At 55.2% G+C, this 15,154-nt stretch overlaps 2 protein-coding genes across 8 annotated transcripts in view; both read right to left on the reverse strand.

The window, feature by feature from the left end:
• Window positions 1-239, reverse strand: part of DGCR8 (DGCR8 microprocessor complex subunit) — a 34,087-nt gene extending 33,848 nt beyond the window's left edge. The window contains exon 1 of one of the 2 annotated variants that reach the window (XM_074390921.1): window positions 90-239. The gene's annotated coding sequence lies outside the window, so the exon portion shown is untranslated. The remainder of the gene's footprint in view (window positions 1-89) is intronic. The other variant, XM_074390922.1, reaches the window with a different exon arrangement.
• Window positions 240-7,885: 7,646 nt separating this feature from the next.
• Window positions 7,886-15,154, reverse strand: part of TANGO2 (transport and golgi organization 2 homolog) — a 42,639-nt gene continuing 35,370 nt past the window's right edge. For all 6 annotated transcript variants that reach the window (XM_074391264.1, XM_039462498.2, XM_039462497.2 and 3 more), the window contains 3 exons: window positions 11,723-11,876; window positions 10,016-10,120; window positions 7,886-8,947 (listed from right to left, as the gene is read on the reverse strand). In XM_074391264.1, the coding sequence (XP_074247365.1) occupies window positions 8,827-8,947; window positions 10,016-10,120; window positions 11,723-11,876 (380 nt within the window). In that variant the 3' untranslated portion in view covers window positions 7,886-8,826. The remainder of the gene's footprint in view (window positions 8,948-10,015; window positions 10,121-11,722; window positions 11,877-15,154) is intronic.

Genomic DNA, 15,154 nt, shown 5'->3' on the forward strand with positions numbered 1-15,154 from the left:
CCCGGAGGGAGGCGGGAGGGAAAGGCGCGCCCTCGCGCAGGCCGCAGCGCTCGCCCGCCCGCCCGCGGGGCGCCCCTCGCGCCCCGCACCTACCTGAGGCGCCCGCGGCCTGCCCGAGCCGCCCGCAGCCCGACCGCAGCCGGCAGAGCCTCACCGCCGGGCTGCCGCAGCCATCTGGAGAGGCTATCCGGGACCTCCGGTCGCCGGGACCCGCCTGTCGCGCCGGGCGAGCGGAGGGCGGGCCTTCGCCGCGTGTGGCCAATCCCCGCACGCGGCCGCCCCGCATTGGGGGAGCCGCGGAGCGGGCTGCGGAGGCCGCCAATCGTCGGCGCGTAGCGCGCGTGTCCGCGGTGCGCGGCCCAATAGCGCGGCCGCATAGGCGGGACCAGGCGCCCAGGCCGCGGTCGCGCTAACGGTCGCTGCCCGGGCGGGGCTCGCCGGACGGAGGGCGGTGGCCGCGGGGAGCGCCGGGAACGGGTAGCGCGGGGAATGCCGGGAGCGAGGGAGCGCGGGAAACGCGGGGAGCGCCGGGAACAAGGAGCGCAGAGTACGCCGGGATCTGAGCGGCGGACGGGCCGCCTTCCGTAGAGACTGCAGAAGAGGCGTGCACACACGGTCGTTACACAACCCGGTTCAAAGCATCCCTGCGGGCCGGGCGCGGTGGCTCACGCCTGTAATCCGAGCACTCTGGAGGCCAAGGCGGGTGGATCACCTGAGGTCGGGAGTTCAAGACCAACCTGACCAACATGGTGAAACCCCGTCTTTAAAACACACACACACACACACACACACACACACACACACACACACACAAAGAAAAATACATGCATTGCATTATGTATCAATTCTGCCTCGATAGAAACGAAAAAAGCCCCAGTAAGAGGACACACTGTGGTCCTCCTGAGAAGGACACACGTTCACTTGTATTTTTGCCCAAAAGGCAGAATCTGAATGAAGAGCAGACAAACCCCAAATTACGGGCATTCTGCAAAATTACCAGCCAGTGCTTTTCAAGTGTCAGGATCATTCAAGTCATAGACATACTGAGGAGCCATCTTCAATTAAAAGAGGTAACTAAATGCAGTGTGCAATCCAGGCCGTAGATGGGATCCTGGCTCAAAAAAGAGACATTAGTGAGACAATTGATAGAATTCACACAAGACCTGTAGATTCGTTAATAGTATTGTATTGACAAAAGATTATTTGCTTGGCCAAACTTTAGTCAGGCTCCTAAACCTTTGTCTCCTCTCCTAACTGGTTGACTGGGGAATCTGTTAGTGAGTCAAATTCCTGAACCATGGCTGTAGACAAACTTTTATTGTAGCTGGTAAGGACAGATTTCGTTGTTGTTGTTGTTGTTGTTTTGAGACGGAGTTTCGCTCTTGTTACCCAGGCTGGAGTGCAATGGCGCGATCTCGGCTCACCGCAACCTCCGCCTCCTGGGTTCAGGCAATTCTCCTGCCTCAGCCTCCTGAGTAGCTGGGATTACAGGCACGCACCACCACGCCCAGCTAATGTTTTGTATTTTTAGTAGAGACGGGGTTTCACCATGTTGACCAGGTTGGTCTCGATCTCTCGACCTCGTGATCCACCCACCTTGGCCTCCCAAAGTGCTGGGATTACAGGTGTGAGCCACCACGCCCGGCCCTGTTTTTGTTTTTTTTAAAGACGGGGTTTCACCATGTTAGTCAGGCTGGTCTTGAACTCCCGATCTCAGGTGATCCACCTGCCTTGGCTTCCAAAGCGCTTGGATTACAGGTGTGAGCCACCATGCCCTGCCCAGATTTCATTTTTTAAGGTCCCAAGCTTCCTTTGAAAGGTATAATACTTCCTGGGTTGGAAGTTCTTCTTCCTGACTCCTCATTCTGAATGGGGATTCACTCCGTGACTCCTGGGCTAAAAGTCTCTTCTTCCCAGCTCACTGGGAGGCCTCTCTGTTCTCTCTCCTGGATCCTCCTCCCATTGGAATTTCTCAGTCACCTAAATCCCCTCTTCTCAAACCCCTCCAGACTGTATGCTCTGCCAACTTTATGTATTTATTTTTATTTATTTATTTATTTGAGACAGAGACTCGCTGGGTTCTCCAGGCTGGAATGCAGTGGTGTAATCTCAGCTCACTGCAGCCTCCGCCTACTGGGTTCAAGCTATTCTTCTGCCTCAGCCTCCCAGGTAGCTCAAAAAAAAAAAAAGGCCGGGCACGGTGGCTGACACCTATAATCCCAGTACTTTGGGAGCCACGAGCCACTGTGGCCGTCCTAAAGTTTCTATTAAGTTGTCCAGCTTCAGCTTACAGGGCTTCAGGAAATGGGAACCTTTAATTTTTAGTGGTTCCAGGCCAGAAGGGTGGGAAAAAAAACGGAAGTATAAGTTTAGAGAAGTATCAGTTTAGAGAACACCCACCTCAGGTGATCCACCCACCTTAGCCTCCCAAAGTGCTGGGCTTACAGGCATGAGCCACCATACCCAGCCTAGTTTTTGTATTTTTAGTAGAGATGGGGTTTCACCATGTTGGCCAGGATGGTCTCTATCTCCTGACCTCGTGATCTGCCTGCCTCCGCCTCCCAAAGTGCTGGGATTACGGGTGTAAGCCACTGTGCCCGGCCTGAAATCATTTCTAAATGAAAAAGTTTAAAGAAAGTGGGGAGAGGAATGTTGCAGGCAACAAAGTTGGAGGCCTGGACAGGTCTTCCCCACTGCCTCAACACCAGACACCTCACAACGGGCTCCACGCCCTTTAAGGTCTGGGTCTAGAACTCAGCTAGGGGATGCTAGCCTCCCTGTGGCTGGGCCAGTCAGAGCCCAGCACATGGCCATTCAACCATAGCAACCCCTCACACTTGGTTGACTGGTGACTTGGAAGCTCTACTGGCCCCTATCAGATTTGAGACTCCAGACCTGCCCACCACAGCCAGTTTCCCACACAGTCTGGGACCAACTAGGTGACAGACAAGAATCCTTACCATGGAACCTCATCCAGACCCAGCCCCAGGGTTGCACAGGTTGATGACTGGAAGCTGGGACTCCAGCCCAAGCTGGGGAAGGGTCCTTTCCCTCTGGGCTCCTGTGTTTCCACCTAAGCCCAGCTCACCCACGAACCAGTCATATGCTGGCAGATGAGACTAAAAGACATAGTCTCAGAGAGTCTGCAGGCAGACCAGGAGCCCAGGCCTTCCAGGATGAGACCTGAGGCCATGCACATTCCTGGCCTGGCTATGTCTGTTCATAGAACTGCCTCCAGTTGGCCAGCCCTGTCTCCAGACTCATGTCTACACAGCTCAACTCGACCATCTCAGGGCCCGAGGGCAGAAGCAGCTTAAGTTGGGAAGGGGCATCTGAGAAGGAGGTGAGCCCCCCCTCCATCTGCCTGGGAGAAAGGGACCCATGCTGGAGACTCAGGGATCAGGTGCATCTGATGACAAGCACAGAGGACTGGCTGGGCAGTGCCAGGAAGGCCATTGTCCAGGCCCAGGCCTTCCTGGTGTCACATCCAAGGCTCTTCTGGAAGGCACTGGCTTTGGGTCCCTGTACCCTCTCCTAGCACAAGGGCCTTGCATCAAAGGGTTGGCCCAAATAAATGGGAGCTTGGGAAGCACCAGCAGTCATTCTTGGCTCAAATGTCTACCTGACCTGGGCATAGGGTACAGTGGTGGGCAAGAGAAGAAAGGTCCCTGCCTTCCTGAAGCTCCCATTCTGATGGAGAAACAGGCAAGAAACAATCCTAGCACACAGCATGCCAGATGGTGCTCACCGCCATAGAGGAAGAGCCAGACTTCCTTCCTTCCTTCCGTCCGTCCATCCTTCCTTCCTCACTGCCATAAAGAGCCTCCCTCCCTCCCGCTTACCTTCCTTCCCTCCTTCTCTCCCTCCCTCCTTCCTTCCTTTTTTTGAGATGGAGTCTAGCTCTCTTCCTCCCTCCCTCCCTCTCTCTCCTCTCTCTTTCTTTGAGATGGAATCTAGCTCTGTCACCCAGGCTGGAGTGCAGTGGTGCGATCTCAGCTCACTGAAACCTCCTCCTCCCAGGTTCAAGGGATTCTCCTGCCTTAACCTCATGAATAGCTGGGATTACAGGCACCAGGCACCATGCCCAGCTAATTTTTGCATATTTAGTAGAAACAGGGTTTTACCATGTTGGTCAGGCCGGTCTTGAACTCCTGACCTCAAGTGATCCACCCACCTTAGCCTCCCAAATTGCTGGGATTACAGGTGTGAGCCACCGCGGCCAGCCTCCAGATATTTTCTTTCTTTCAAAATGGGGACTTGCTGTGTCACCCAGCTGGAGTGCAGTCGTGCAATCATGGCTCACTGCAGCCTCAAACTCCTGGGCTCAAGCAATCCTCCCACCTCAGCCTCCCAAGTAGCTGGGATTATAGGCGTGTGCCACCATGCTGGGCTAGACTGTTATTTTAAATGAGTTGCCTGCCCGAGACTTTAGTAAAGACCCGAAGGAATCAGGGGAGAGTGTGGTTTGGGTATCTGCAGGGGAGCTGAGTGCAAAGACCCTGGGACAGGAGCTATGCAGAGCGTATAACGCTGAGTTGAGGGTACGCGGGAGGCCTGGGCAAGTAAGGTGAAGTGGGGAGCAGTGCCAGACATTGTGGGGACACCAGCATGGGAGGACCATGGATCTGTAGGGCAGGCACCCCCAGAGATGCCACCTTGTACACATCCTATTCTGTCCTGGCCCATGGTTCTGCCTTTCCACCTGGCTGGGAGCTAGGGGGGCCGTTATGGTGTCTCCCCAAGCCTGTTTCCTCATCTGTAAGGTGAAGATCACAACGGTGTTAGTCTGTTAGGGCCTCCTTAAAAAAGCGCCAAGGGCTGGGCACAGTAGCTCACACCTGTAATCCCAGCACTATGGGAGGCCGAGGTGGATCACTTGAGCCCAGGAGTTTGGGACCAGTTCAGGCAACACAGTAAAACCCATCTCTACAAAAAATACAAAAATTAGCTGGACGTGGTGGTATGCACCTGTAGCCCTATCTACTCAGGAGACTGAGGTGGGAAGATTGCCTGAGCCCAGGAGGCAGAAGCTGCAGTGAGCTGTGATCTTGCCGCTGCACCCTAGGACAGGCAACGGGGTGAGACCTTGTCTCAAAAAAAAAAAAAAAAAAAAAAAGGCATCACAAATGGAACCACTTAAGTAACACATTTATTGTCTCACAGCTCTGGAGGCTGGAAGTCCATGGTCAGAGTGACAGCAGCGCTGCTCCCTCTGAAGCCCCCAGGAGATGCTCTGAAGCAGGCCCCTCTCTCAGCTTCTGGTGAGACCTTGCTCGTGGAGAATTCGTCTTCACACAGTGTTCTCCCTGTGTGCCTACCCATGTCCAAATCTTCCTTTCCTTTTTTCTCCATCATCCAGGCTGAAGTGCAGTGGTACAATCATAGCTCACTGCAGCCTTGACCTCCTGAGCTCAGGTGATCCTCCTACCTCAGCCTCCGGAGTAGCTGGGACGACAGGTGTGCACCACCATGCCTTGATAATTTAATTATTATATTTTTTTCTGAGACAGATTTTCGCTCGTTACCCAGGCTGGAGTGCAATGGCGCGATCTCTGCTCACCGCAACCTCCGCCTCCTGGGTTCAAGCAATTCTCCTGCCTCAGCCTCCCGAGTAGCTGGGATTACAGGCATGTGCCACCATGCCCAGCTAATTTTTGTATTTTTAGTAGAGACGGGGTTTCACCATGTTGACCAGGATGGTCTAGATCTCTTGACCTCGTGATCCACCTGCCTCAGCCCCCCAAAGTGCTGGGATTACAGGCGTGAGCCACTGCAGCTGGCCGAATTTGTTTTTAGAGATGGGGTCTTGCTACATTGCCCAGACTAATCTGGGCTCAAGCAGTCCTCCAGCTTTGGCCTCCCAAAGGGTTGAGATTGCAAGTGTGAGCCACTGCACCCAGCCCAAATCTTCCTTTTTTGTTTTTTTAGATAGAGTCTCCCTCTGCTGCCCCGGCTGGAGTGCATAGTGCGATCTTGGCTCATTGCAACCTCTGCCTCCCGGGTTCAAGCGATTCTTCCACATCAGCCTTGCACTACAGGTGTGAGCCACCACGCCCAGCTAATTTTTTTGTTGTTGTTGTTTTGTTTTGTTTTTTTGGTAGAGACAGGGTTTCGACATGTTGCCCCATGCTGGTCTCGAACTGCTGAGCTCAAGCAATACTTCTGCCTCAGACTCCCAGTGCTGGGATTACAGGCATGAGCCACTGCACCCAGCCTAAATCTTCCTCTTTTTTTTCTTTTAGAGATCGTGTTTCGCTCCTGTTGACCAGGCTTGGAGTGTAATGGCACAATCTTGACTTACCACAACCTCTGTCTCCAAGGTTTAAGTGATTCTCCTGCCTCCCTCCAGAGCAGGGGATTACAAGCATGTGCCACCACACCCAGCTAACTTTGTATTTTTATTTTTAAAATTTAATTAATTCATTTATTATTATTATTTTTTAAAGATGGGGTTTCACCATGATGGCCAGGCTGGTCTTGAATTCCTGACCTCAGGTGATCCACCCACCTTGGCCTCCCAAAGTGCTAGGTTTACAGGCGTGAGCCACCATGCCCGGCCAAATTTTGTATTTTTAGTAGAGATGGGGCTTCACCATGTTGGTTGGGCTTGTCTCAAACTGCCAACCTCAGGTGAACCGCCCACCTCGGCCTCCCAAAGTGCTGGAATTAAAGGCTTAAGCCACTTTGCCCAGCCCAAGTCTTCTTTTATAAGGATAGTGTGATACTGGATTAGAGCCCACACTGATGACCTCACTCTACTTTGGTTTCCCCTGGAAAAACCCTATCCCCAAATACAGTCACAATTTGAGGTACTGTGGGTCAGGACACTGATACACCTTTTTAGGGGGATGCGACTCATAACACCAGTAGAATCACCATTGAGGGCTGTGCTTCCTTAGGGGGCTCAGGCTGCTGGGGAGCCCTGGGCAGGATGCGGGCAGAGGGACTCATGCAAGAGCAGGGACTGCTCTTCCTGGGCAGGCCGGGCCTCTGGGCAGAGGTGAACACCCGGGGGGGCTCTTCATGAGGGCTGGGCACTATCCAGGTTGGGTGCTAGCGAGGGACATGGTGACTGCTGGAGCAGATGAACCTGTTGGCAGCAAGGGCAGTGCCCCCAGCTGGGAGCCTTTTGTCCTGACATAGGGGACTTGGGGCCTTCGTTTCTCCTCGGGCCTGGGGGTACAACCTGGATCACAGCTGGGAACCTCTTCTGAGTTCAAAGTGAGCCATGGAAGGCTCTGAGCCCAGCAGAGTGGTCTGGGCAGGAAGGAGGAGGGACAGGGAGGCCCCTGCTCCTCCCTAGGTGGACCCGCATCAGGTCACACTCAGGCTGGGAAGCCCTGGTGCAGGTCCACACCCACCCTGCACTCACGGATCCGAAAAAGACAAGTTAGGGGTTGGGTGCAGAGGCTTAGAAAGGCTTGGGTCTCAGCATTGGATATCCGGGACCCCCTTATACTCGGCCAGGCCCAGGGATGCAAACTCTTTAGAGCTGGCCCCAAACCAGGAGCTCCCGGGGCTGAGACAGATGCACACCCACCCTCCTGTGCTTCCTAGCATCCCCTGGTCCCCACCCTCCAACGGAAGTCCAGGCCAGCCATGCCTCCCCCTCCAGAGGGGCCCCCACAGGCTCCACAGCGACCTGATGTCCCTGGGTGGGTGGCTGGCCCCATAACCAGCACCTACCATAGCCCACGCACATGGGTTCTCTCACAGCGGCCCCTGCCCAAGGACAGATGGACTGACCCACAGGCATCCATCAGTGGTGCCGAAGAAGCCGTGAGGTGGGAAGGGAGGTGGGAAGGCCCTCGTCCAGGGTGTCTGATCACACGGGAGACGCAACAGCTCCCACTGGCACCCTGCACACAAGGGAAAGGCCTCAAAACGCGCTCACCACAGCCTCAGTTTTATTATCAGCAGCTCAGATTCAGGTACAGATTCCTACGAAGTTTGCCTCACTGGCAAAGGGGAGGGAGAGGGCAGGGCTGGCTGAGATGGGGCCGCCAGAGCCATGGCCTCCAGCTGGGCAAGCGGGGGTCTGAGGGCCCCTGGTACACATGGAGCCTCCCGGCTCACGTAGCATTGTCCCCAACACACAGGACACCTGGTACACTCGAGGCCACTAAGCCTGCACTTCTGTTATCAGAGTGGGTTTCTCTCAGGTCTTCTTTGTGCCCCATTCCAAATGTGGCTGTCTCCTCTGCAGGGCCAGGTGTGCTTGTCAAGAATCCAAGCACACCTGTGCTCTGTGGCCACAGGCGAGGAGGGGCCGCTTTTAAATACCAGTCTATTCCTGTTGTTGGATCAGAACAAAAATCCACTGGCCAAAAGCACATGAGGGGTGACAGTCACCCTGCTGCCTCATCCAACATGGTGTGTGTGTGTGTGTGTGTGTGTGTGTGTGTGCAGCTGTGCACACGTGTAGTACACCTATGCATGTACGTGTGCACACGTCTGTGCATGTGTTGGTGCACGTATGCGCCTTGCGTGTGTGTGCTTGTGCACATGCAGAGGTGTATGGGTAATGCTGTGTGTGTGCCTGTGTACCTGTGCTGGAGTGGGCTCAGATGTATCCACGTGTTCATGGTATATCTGGGCCAGCCCTAGACCTGATGTCAGACTCTGCTGCTCCCCACTGGCATAAAGGCAGACCCTGAGCTGGGCGTGGGGACACAGACGGGTAACACGCAAACCACAGGGCCCTGAGCTTGGATACTGGCCACGCCACAGGCAGTGCAGTGCAGTATGGCCAAGGAAGGTTTCCCGTCCAAACTGTCCCCAAGGCGGGGCCTCCCAGGAGCCCACTGGGCACGCCCAGAAGTGGGGTTAGCTCTGCAGTGTGAACTCGTGAGTGCTGGTCTCCCAGTGGGAGGGGTCCTTGTTCAGCATGCTACGCTCAGTGAAGGTCACATGTCCATCTGCATCTACCAGGATGATGGTGTTGGTTCTGAAAGAGAGCAGGGGTCCTCATTCACCTCGTGTCCCTCAGCCCTGTCCTGCCTGTCACAGCCACGGCTAAGGCAGGAATCCAGGCAGGTAGAGGCAGGACCCCCATGCCTGGAGGCTGTGCCAGGTCACAGAGGAGTAGCAGCCTCAGCTTGGGGATAAGGAGGGACCATCAGGGGCGTGTGGGCTCCCAGCTGGCTCCACAGGCCCACACTTGGTGAGTCCCGCCACCTCCACTGGGAACCAGTCCACCCCGCCCTGCTCTCCCGTGTAGCATGAGCTGCAGCACAGAGCAGCCTGTGGGCTGACCACACACCTCCCCTTCAGAGGCCCAGCTTCCAAGACACTCAGCCACAACTGGCCTTCCAAGAGGCCAAGCTGTTGACCCCCTGGGGCCGAGGCCTCCTCTGGAAGACTCCCTCCGTGCCTTCTCTCCCGTTGCCCAGGCCATGCCGGCCAGTCTGAAGCAAACGCCCAGCACACTGTCCTCTCCTCTAACCCTCTCTGCCGTGGGCTTTGCAGATGGAGGGTGGCCCTGGATCCCCCAGCAGCGCCGGCACAGGCTGGTTCCCAGGGCAGACATACACTCATGTGGCCTGCCAGGGAGCAGACTTGGCACCTGCCTTCCCCTCACACATAGGAAGATGAGCCTATGGCAGAGGAGGGGCTGAAGGAAATGATGCCCTGCACCTGCCAAGGGGCCAGACAGCCCCAGGTGGGAAAGGCTGGTCAGCAGCCACCACCCAGGGGTACAGCTGGCAGGCCTAGTGCCATGGTGCCAAGGCATTTTCCCACAGGGATCCGCCAATGTGCAGGTAGCCCTGAGGCCATCCTGACCCTGCATGGCTGTGTACTGGCTCCGCAAGCCTGGCCTGTGGGGCCCTGGGAGCCTGTGGCATCTGCGTACCCCTGCAGTGATGTCAGTTTACGGCGGAAGCTCTGAAATCCACCAGGCAGGGAAGGAGCCTGGCCCTGACTATGGAACATGGGGGTACTCAGCCTCTGCCGGCCCTCCGCCCTGGTAGGTGGGACGTGGATTGGAGGTGGCACACCCGCAGTGCCGCAGTACCTGGTGCCATAGCCGGGGCAGCGCACACACACAGCCGAGTACTTGCTCAGTATGGGCTGCACGTACTCCCGGCCCTGGTCCTCGATGGCTGGGTCTGGCAGCTGTCTGCAGGATGGAGGGAAGTGGCAGCCATTAGTCCCTCTGTGGCCTGCCCACAGCCGGGTCTAGCCCCATCCCACCTGCTGGCCTAAATGGCTCTGGGGAGTGGCTGGGGGGGACTGCAAGGGTTGTTTTTCTACACTTTTTGTTTTTCTTTTCTTTCTTTTCTTTCAGACAGAGTTTCACTCTTGTCACCCAGGCTAGAATGCAATGGCTCGATCTCAGCTCACTACAACCTCCACCTCCTAGGTTCAAGTGATTCTCCTGCCTCAGCCTCCCAAGTAGCTGGGATTACAGGTGTGCACCACCACGCCCATCTAATTTTGTATTTTTAGTAGAGACAGGGTTTCACCATGTTGGCTAGGCTGGTCTTGACCTCCTGACCTCAGGTGACCCACCCACCTAGGCCTCCCAAAGTGCTGGGATTACAGGCATGACTCACTGTACCTGGCCTGTTTCCTGTTTCTGATCAAGGCGGAAAATCTCCATCTACCCTTAACTTATGACTCAATTGCAGAGCTTCAGCCCTAGGTGGCACACAAGCTCTCTGCCTGCCCTGAGACTGTGACAGAAGTCCACTAAAGCCAGCCATTGCAGCCAGCATCGGGACTCCAGCCGTCAGTGAGGGCAGCCAGGGCAGGTCCTGGGCCTGGCCCATGTGGCACAGTGACAGGGGACCGTGTGCACGTACAGCTGGGAGGGGCTGCTGGGCACGCCCATGGGGCTCTTCCAATGAGGCAGCGATGCTGAGGCTAAAGAATAAGGCCTCGGATCAGCAGTGCAGAGAGGGAGGAAGCAGGGGGCAGAAAGGGGTCCCGGGGGGAGGAGGGGGAGACAGGCCATGGGGGATCCTCTGAGGGGGGTGAGCTGGACACTGTGACAGCAGATGCTGGGTCACCTGGACAGGATGGTGTCCTGACCTGGGTGGGGCGGGAGGGATATGTAGGGCATCTCACCCAGCGGGAGAAAGGCTGGCTCGGGAGGCACTAGGAACCCCAGCTGGGACAACCAAGACCCCAGTGCCCTGCCCCTGAGGGGCCTCGAGGCCTATGGGCAAGGAAGTGGGTGGGGGGGCTCCCTACTCCCAGGCAGTTCCCAGGACTGCAAGTCCCTGCCCAGCATTTAGCCCAGGGTCGCTGTGGACAACACACAGGAAGCCCCATCAGTCCTGAGAGTGCTGATCCTGGCCACTTGTTTCCATGATTTGTCTCTTCCCCCTGGGTTTGTTGAGTGTCTAGAATCTTCTGGAACTTCCCGTTAGCCCTCAGCATGCAGAAGGGAGCATCCATCTGCTCCTGCCCATGTGTGTGCATCAAGCCTCTGGGTGCCCTGAACCTCTCCTGGGCGCACTGAACCTCCCCTGGGCGCACTGAACCTCCCCTGGGCCTGGGCCTGGGCCCATCTCCTGTCATCAAAAGTCCCTGCTGTTGAAAACCTCAGCTGGCCTAAGGGAACAGGTGGGGAGGACAGCACGTCCATCAGCTTCCCTGCAGCTGAGTACCCAGCCTGGGCACGTCCACGGGCCTCCTGGGGCAGCAGGGCCTGCCTTTCCCTGCCCCGGTGGGGGGAGGACACGGGGGCTCACCCCAGTGGAACCCGCCCACTCACGCCTCTTCGTTGTTGAGCACATCCAGGAGGTCAGCAATGAGCACGTCCTTGGGTAGCGCCTGGCTCCGCTCCACAGCCTCCAAGAAGAGCTGTTTCCCAAAGCACAGCTTCCTCCAGGGTGTCTCCAGCAGCGCGTTGCTCAGTCCGTAGGTCCCTGTGGGGAGCAGACAGCTGGCCGTAGAGAGGCCCTGCTGTGCCATGTCAGGGCAAAGTGCCACCTGCCACCTGCCTAACTTGGGGTATGGCTGGGGACCATGAAATCAGGCCAGACTGAGGCCAAGCCGCTCCCACGCCCCAGCACCTTCCCTATGTTCATTCCTGACCTGACGGCAAGGCAAGGAGTGGAGAACCCAATAGCTTGTGGAAGGGGCATCCACAGGAGACCACAAGGAGACCCAGCAGCCTGAATGGATGGATGAATAAGAAATGAGTAACCTGAGATCTCATTGGCAAAGGGGGCAGTCAAGAGGGAAACTCTTCACCTCACGCCCAGTTGGGGGGCCGCCTGAGAAGGTCAAGAGTGGGAGAATTAGCCACCAGAGGCCAGGAAGCACCCACCACAATCGCGCCCCTATGTGGAGAACCCCCAAGAGTGCCACATAGTGGGCACAGATGCGGGTAGGGCCTCAGCCGAGCATGGCCCACCTCTGCATACCAGTCGGGCCCCTGGCTAGGGGAGCCAGGGGTCTCGGTGCATGGAGTCTGACCTGTGGCTTCTCAGAACAAGCTCCTAGAATGGTGGCAGAAGGCATGGCCAACAGGAAGAGGGTTTCTCATGTCACAAAAAGTGAAGGGCAGGGACTTGAGGTGGAGAAGCACCTCATTCACCTCAGAGGCTCTTCTCCAGAGGCCAGGGTAGCAGGCGAGAGCTGATGGGAGCCATGCATCCCAAATGACGTGACAGGGACACTGAGACACCACCCCCTTCCCGTCAGACTTCCAGGGGAAGATCTTGACCAAGGCATTTCCCAGGAAGACAGCCCAGGCTCTGCTGGAGCCCCCAGAGCCAAGCCGCCAGCCTCAGGTGTTCCCAGGAAGATAGCCCGGGCTCTGCTGGAGCCCTCAGAGCCAAGCTACCAGCCTCAGGTGTCACAATGCTTTTTTTTTTTTTTTTTTTTTTGCGATGGAGTCTCATTCTGTCACCCAGGCTGGTATGCAGTGGCACGATCTTGGCTCACTGCAACCTCTGCCTCTTGCGTTCAAGCAATTCTCCTGCCTCAGCCTCCCGAGTAGCTGGGATTACATGCATGCGCCACCATGCATGGCTAATTTTTGTATTTTTAATACAGATGGGGTTTCAAGTGACACGCTGGCCAGGCTGGTCTCGAACTCCTGACTTTGTGATCCATCCACCTCGGCCTCCCAAAGTACTGGGATTACAGGCATGAGCCACCACATCCGGCCTGCTTTTTCCATCATGAACAACATGGAAGACCATTCAACTGCATAGCCATGGACCAAGAATGGAGCTGGACTCTACCTCACACCATACATAAAAGTTGACTCAGGCCAGGAAAGGTGGCTCACTCCTATAATCCCAGCACATTGGGAGGCCGGGGCAGCAGGACCACTGAAGCCCAGGAGTTCAAGACCAACCTAGGCCAAATAGCAAGACCCTATCTCTACAAAACACTAACAATTAGCTGAACATGGTGGCACACATCTGCAGTCACAGCTACTTGGGAGGGAGGATCTCTTAAGTCCGGGAGGCTGAGGCTGCAGTGAGACATGATTGCACCACTGCACTCCAGCCTGGGTGACAGCCAGACCCTGTCTCAAAAAAAAAAAAAGTTAAATCAAACCGAAGACTTAAGTGAAAGACCAAAAACTCTAAAACTCTGAGAAGAAAGTATAGGGTGAAAGCTTCATGACTTTAGATTAGGCAATGGTTTCTTAGACAAGAAGCCAAAGGCATGAGCAACAAAAGAAAAAAAGAAAATCATGTGACTTCAAAATGGAAAGCTTTGTGCTTTAAATAAGAGGCTTTTAGCTAGAATCAACTATGAGGCACTCCTATAACTCAAAAAGACAACCCAAGTTGAATAACCATTTCTCCAAAGAAGATACATAAATGGCTCAACATCCCAGCCATCAGAGAAATGCAAATCAAAACCACAAGGCCATACCACTTTCTACCCACTAGGGCGGCTATCATCAAAACACAGACAACAGCAATTGTTAGTCAGGATTCGGAGAAACTGCAACCCCCATACACTGGTGGGCATGCATAACGCTTCGGCTGCTTTGGGAAACAGTTTGGAAATTCCTCAAAAGGTTAAACAGGAATACCATACAACTTTTTTTTTTTTTTTTTGAGACAGTTTCACTCTTGTTGCCCAGGCTGGAGTGCAATGGCGCCATCTCGGCTCACCACAACCTCCGCCTCCTGGGTTCAGGCAATTCTCCTGCCTCGGCCTCCCGAGTAGCTGGGATTACAGGCACGCGCCACCATGCCCAGCTAATTTTTTGTATTTTTAGTAGAGATGGGGTTTCACCACGTTGACCAGGATGGTCTCGATCTCTTGACCTCGTGATCCACCCGCCTCAGCCTCCCAAAGTGCTGGGATTACAGGCTTGAGCCACCGCACCTGGCCTGATACCATACAACTTAACAACTCCATCCGTAGGTAATTCACACAAGAGTCATAAAAACATATGACCACGCAAACACCTGTGACAGAGGTTCACAGCAGCGCTATTCACAGCAGCCCAAAGGTGAAAACAACTCCAGTGTCCCTTAGTGGATGAAGGGAAGAAACGGAAGGTACCTACTGGCTAAGGGCTCAGGGTAGCCGGTTCGGCAACTCCCTCAATTCCTACGGCTACGAGAAAAACCACTCTTGCCGGGCGCGGTGGCTGATGCCTGTAATCCTAGCACTTTGGGAGGCCGAGGCGGGTGGATCACAAGGTCGAGAGATCGAGACCATCCTGGTCAACATGGTGAAACCCCGTCTCTACTAAAAATACAAAAACTAGCTGGGCGTGGTGGCGCGTGCCTGTAATCCCAGCTACTCAGGAGGCTGAGGCAGGAGAATTGCCTGAACCCAGGAGGTGGAGGTTGCAGTGAGCCGAGATGGCGCCATTGCACTCCAGCCTGGGTAACAAGAGTAAAACTCCGTCTCAAAAAAAAAAAAAGAAAGAAAGAAAAAAGAAAAGCCACACTCTTGATAAATTCCCTCGCAATAGTAGCGATCACACACATTATCAGACCCTCCTAACTCTGACTTACAGCCCAGACCACTACAACACTGACCAGACAGAGGACCAGCCTTTACTCTTTTCTGAAAAGCAACTACAGACCTTAAGCCGGTTTCAGCAGTTCACATTGGCTGCACTCCAACTGTGTCCTAGAGGTCACCTTCGGAGGGAAAGAGCCAGATTCCACCTCATTTTAATGCTAAAACCCCGCCCCAAAGTGAACATGGGATGTAT

Source organism: Saimiri boliviensis, chromosome 21 (assembly GCF_048565385.1).
Source record: "Saimiri boliviensis isolate mSaiBol1 chromosome 21, mSaiBol1.pri, whole genome shotgun sequence".
In the NCBI taxonomy this organism is placed as follows: domain Eukaryota; kingdom Metazoa; phylum Chordata; class Mammalia; order Primates; family Cebidae; genus Saimiri; species Saimiri boliviensis.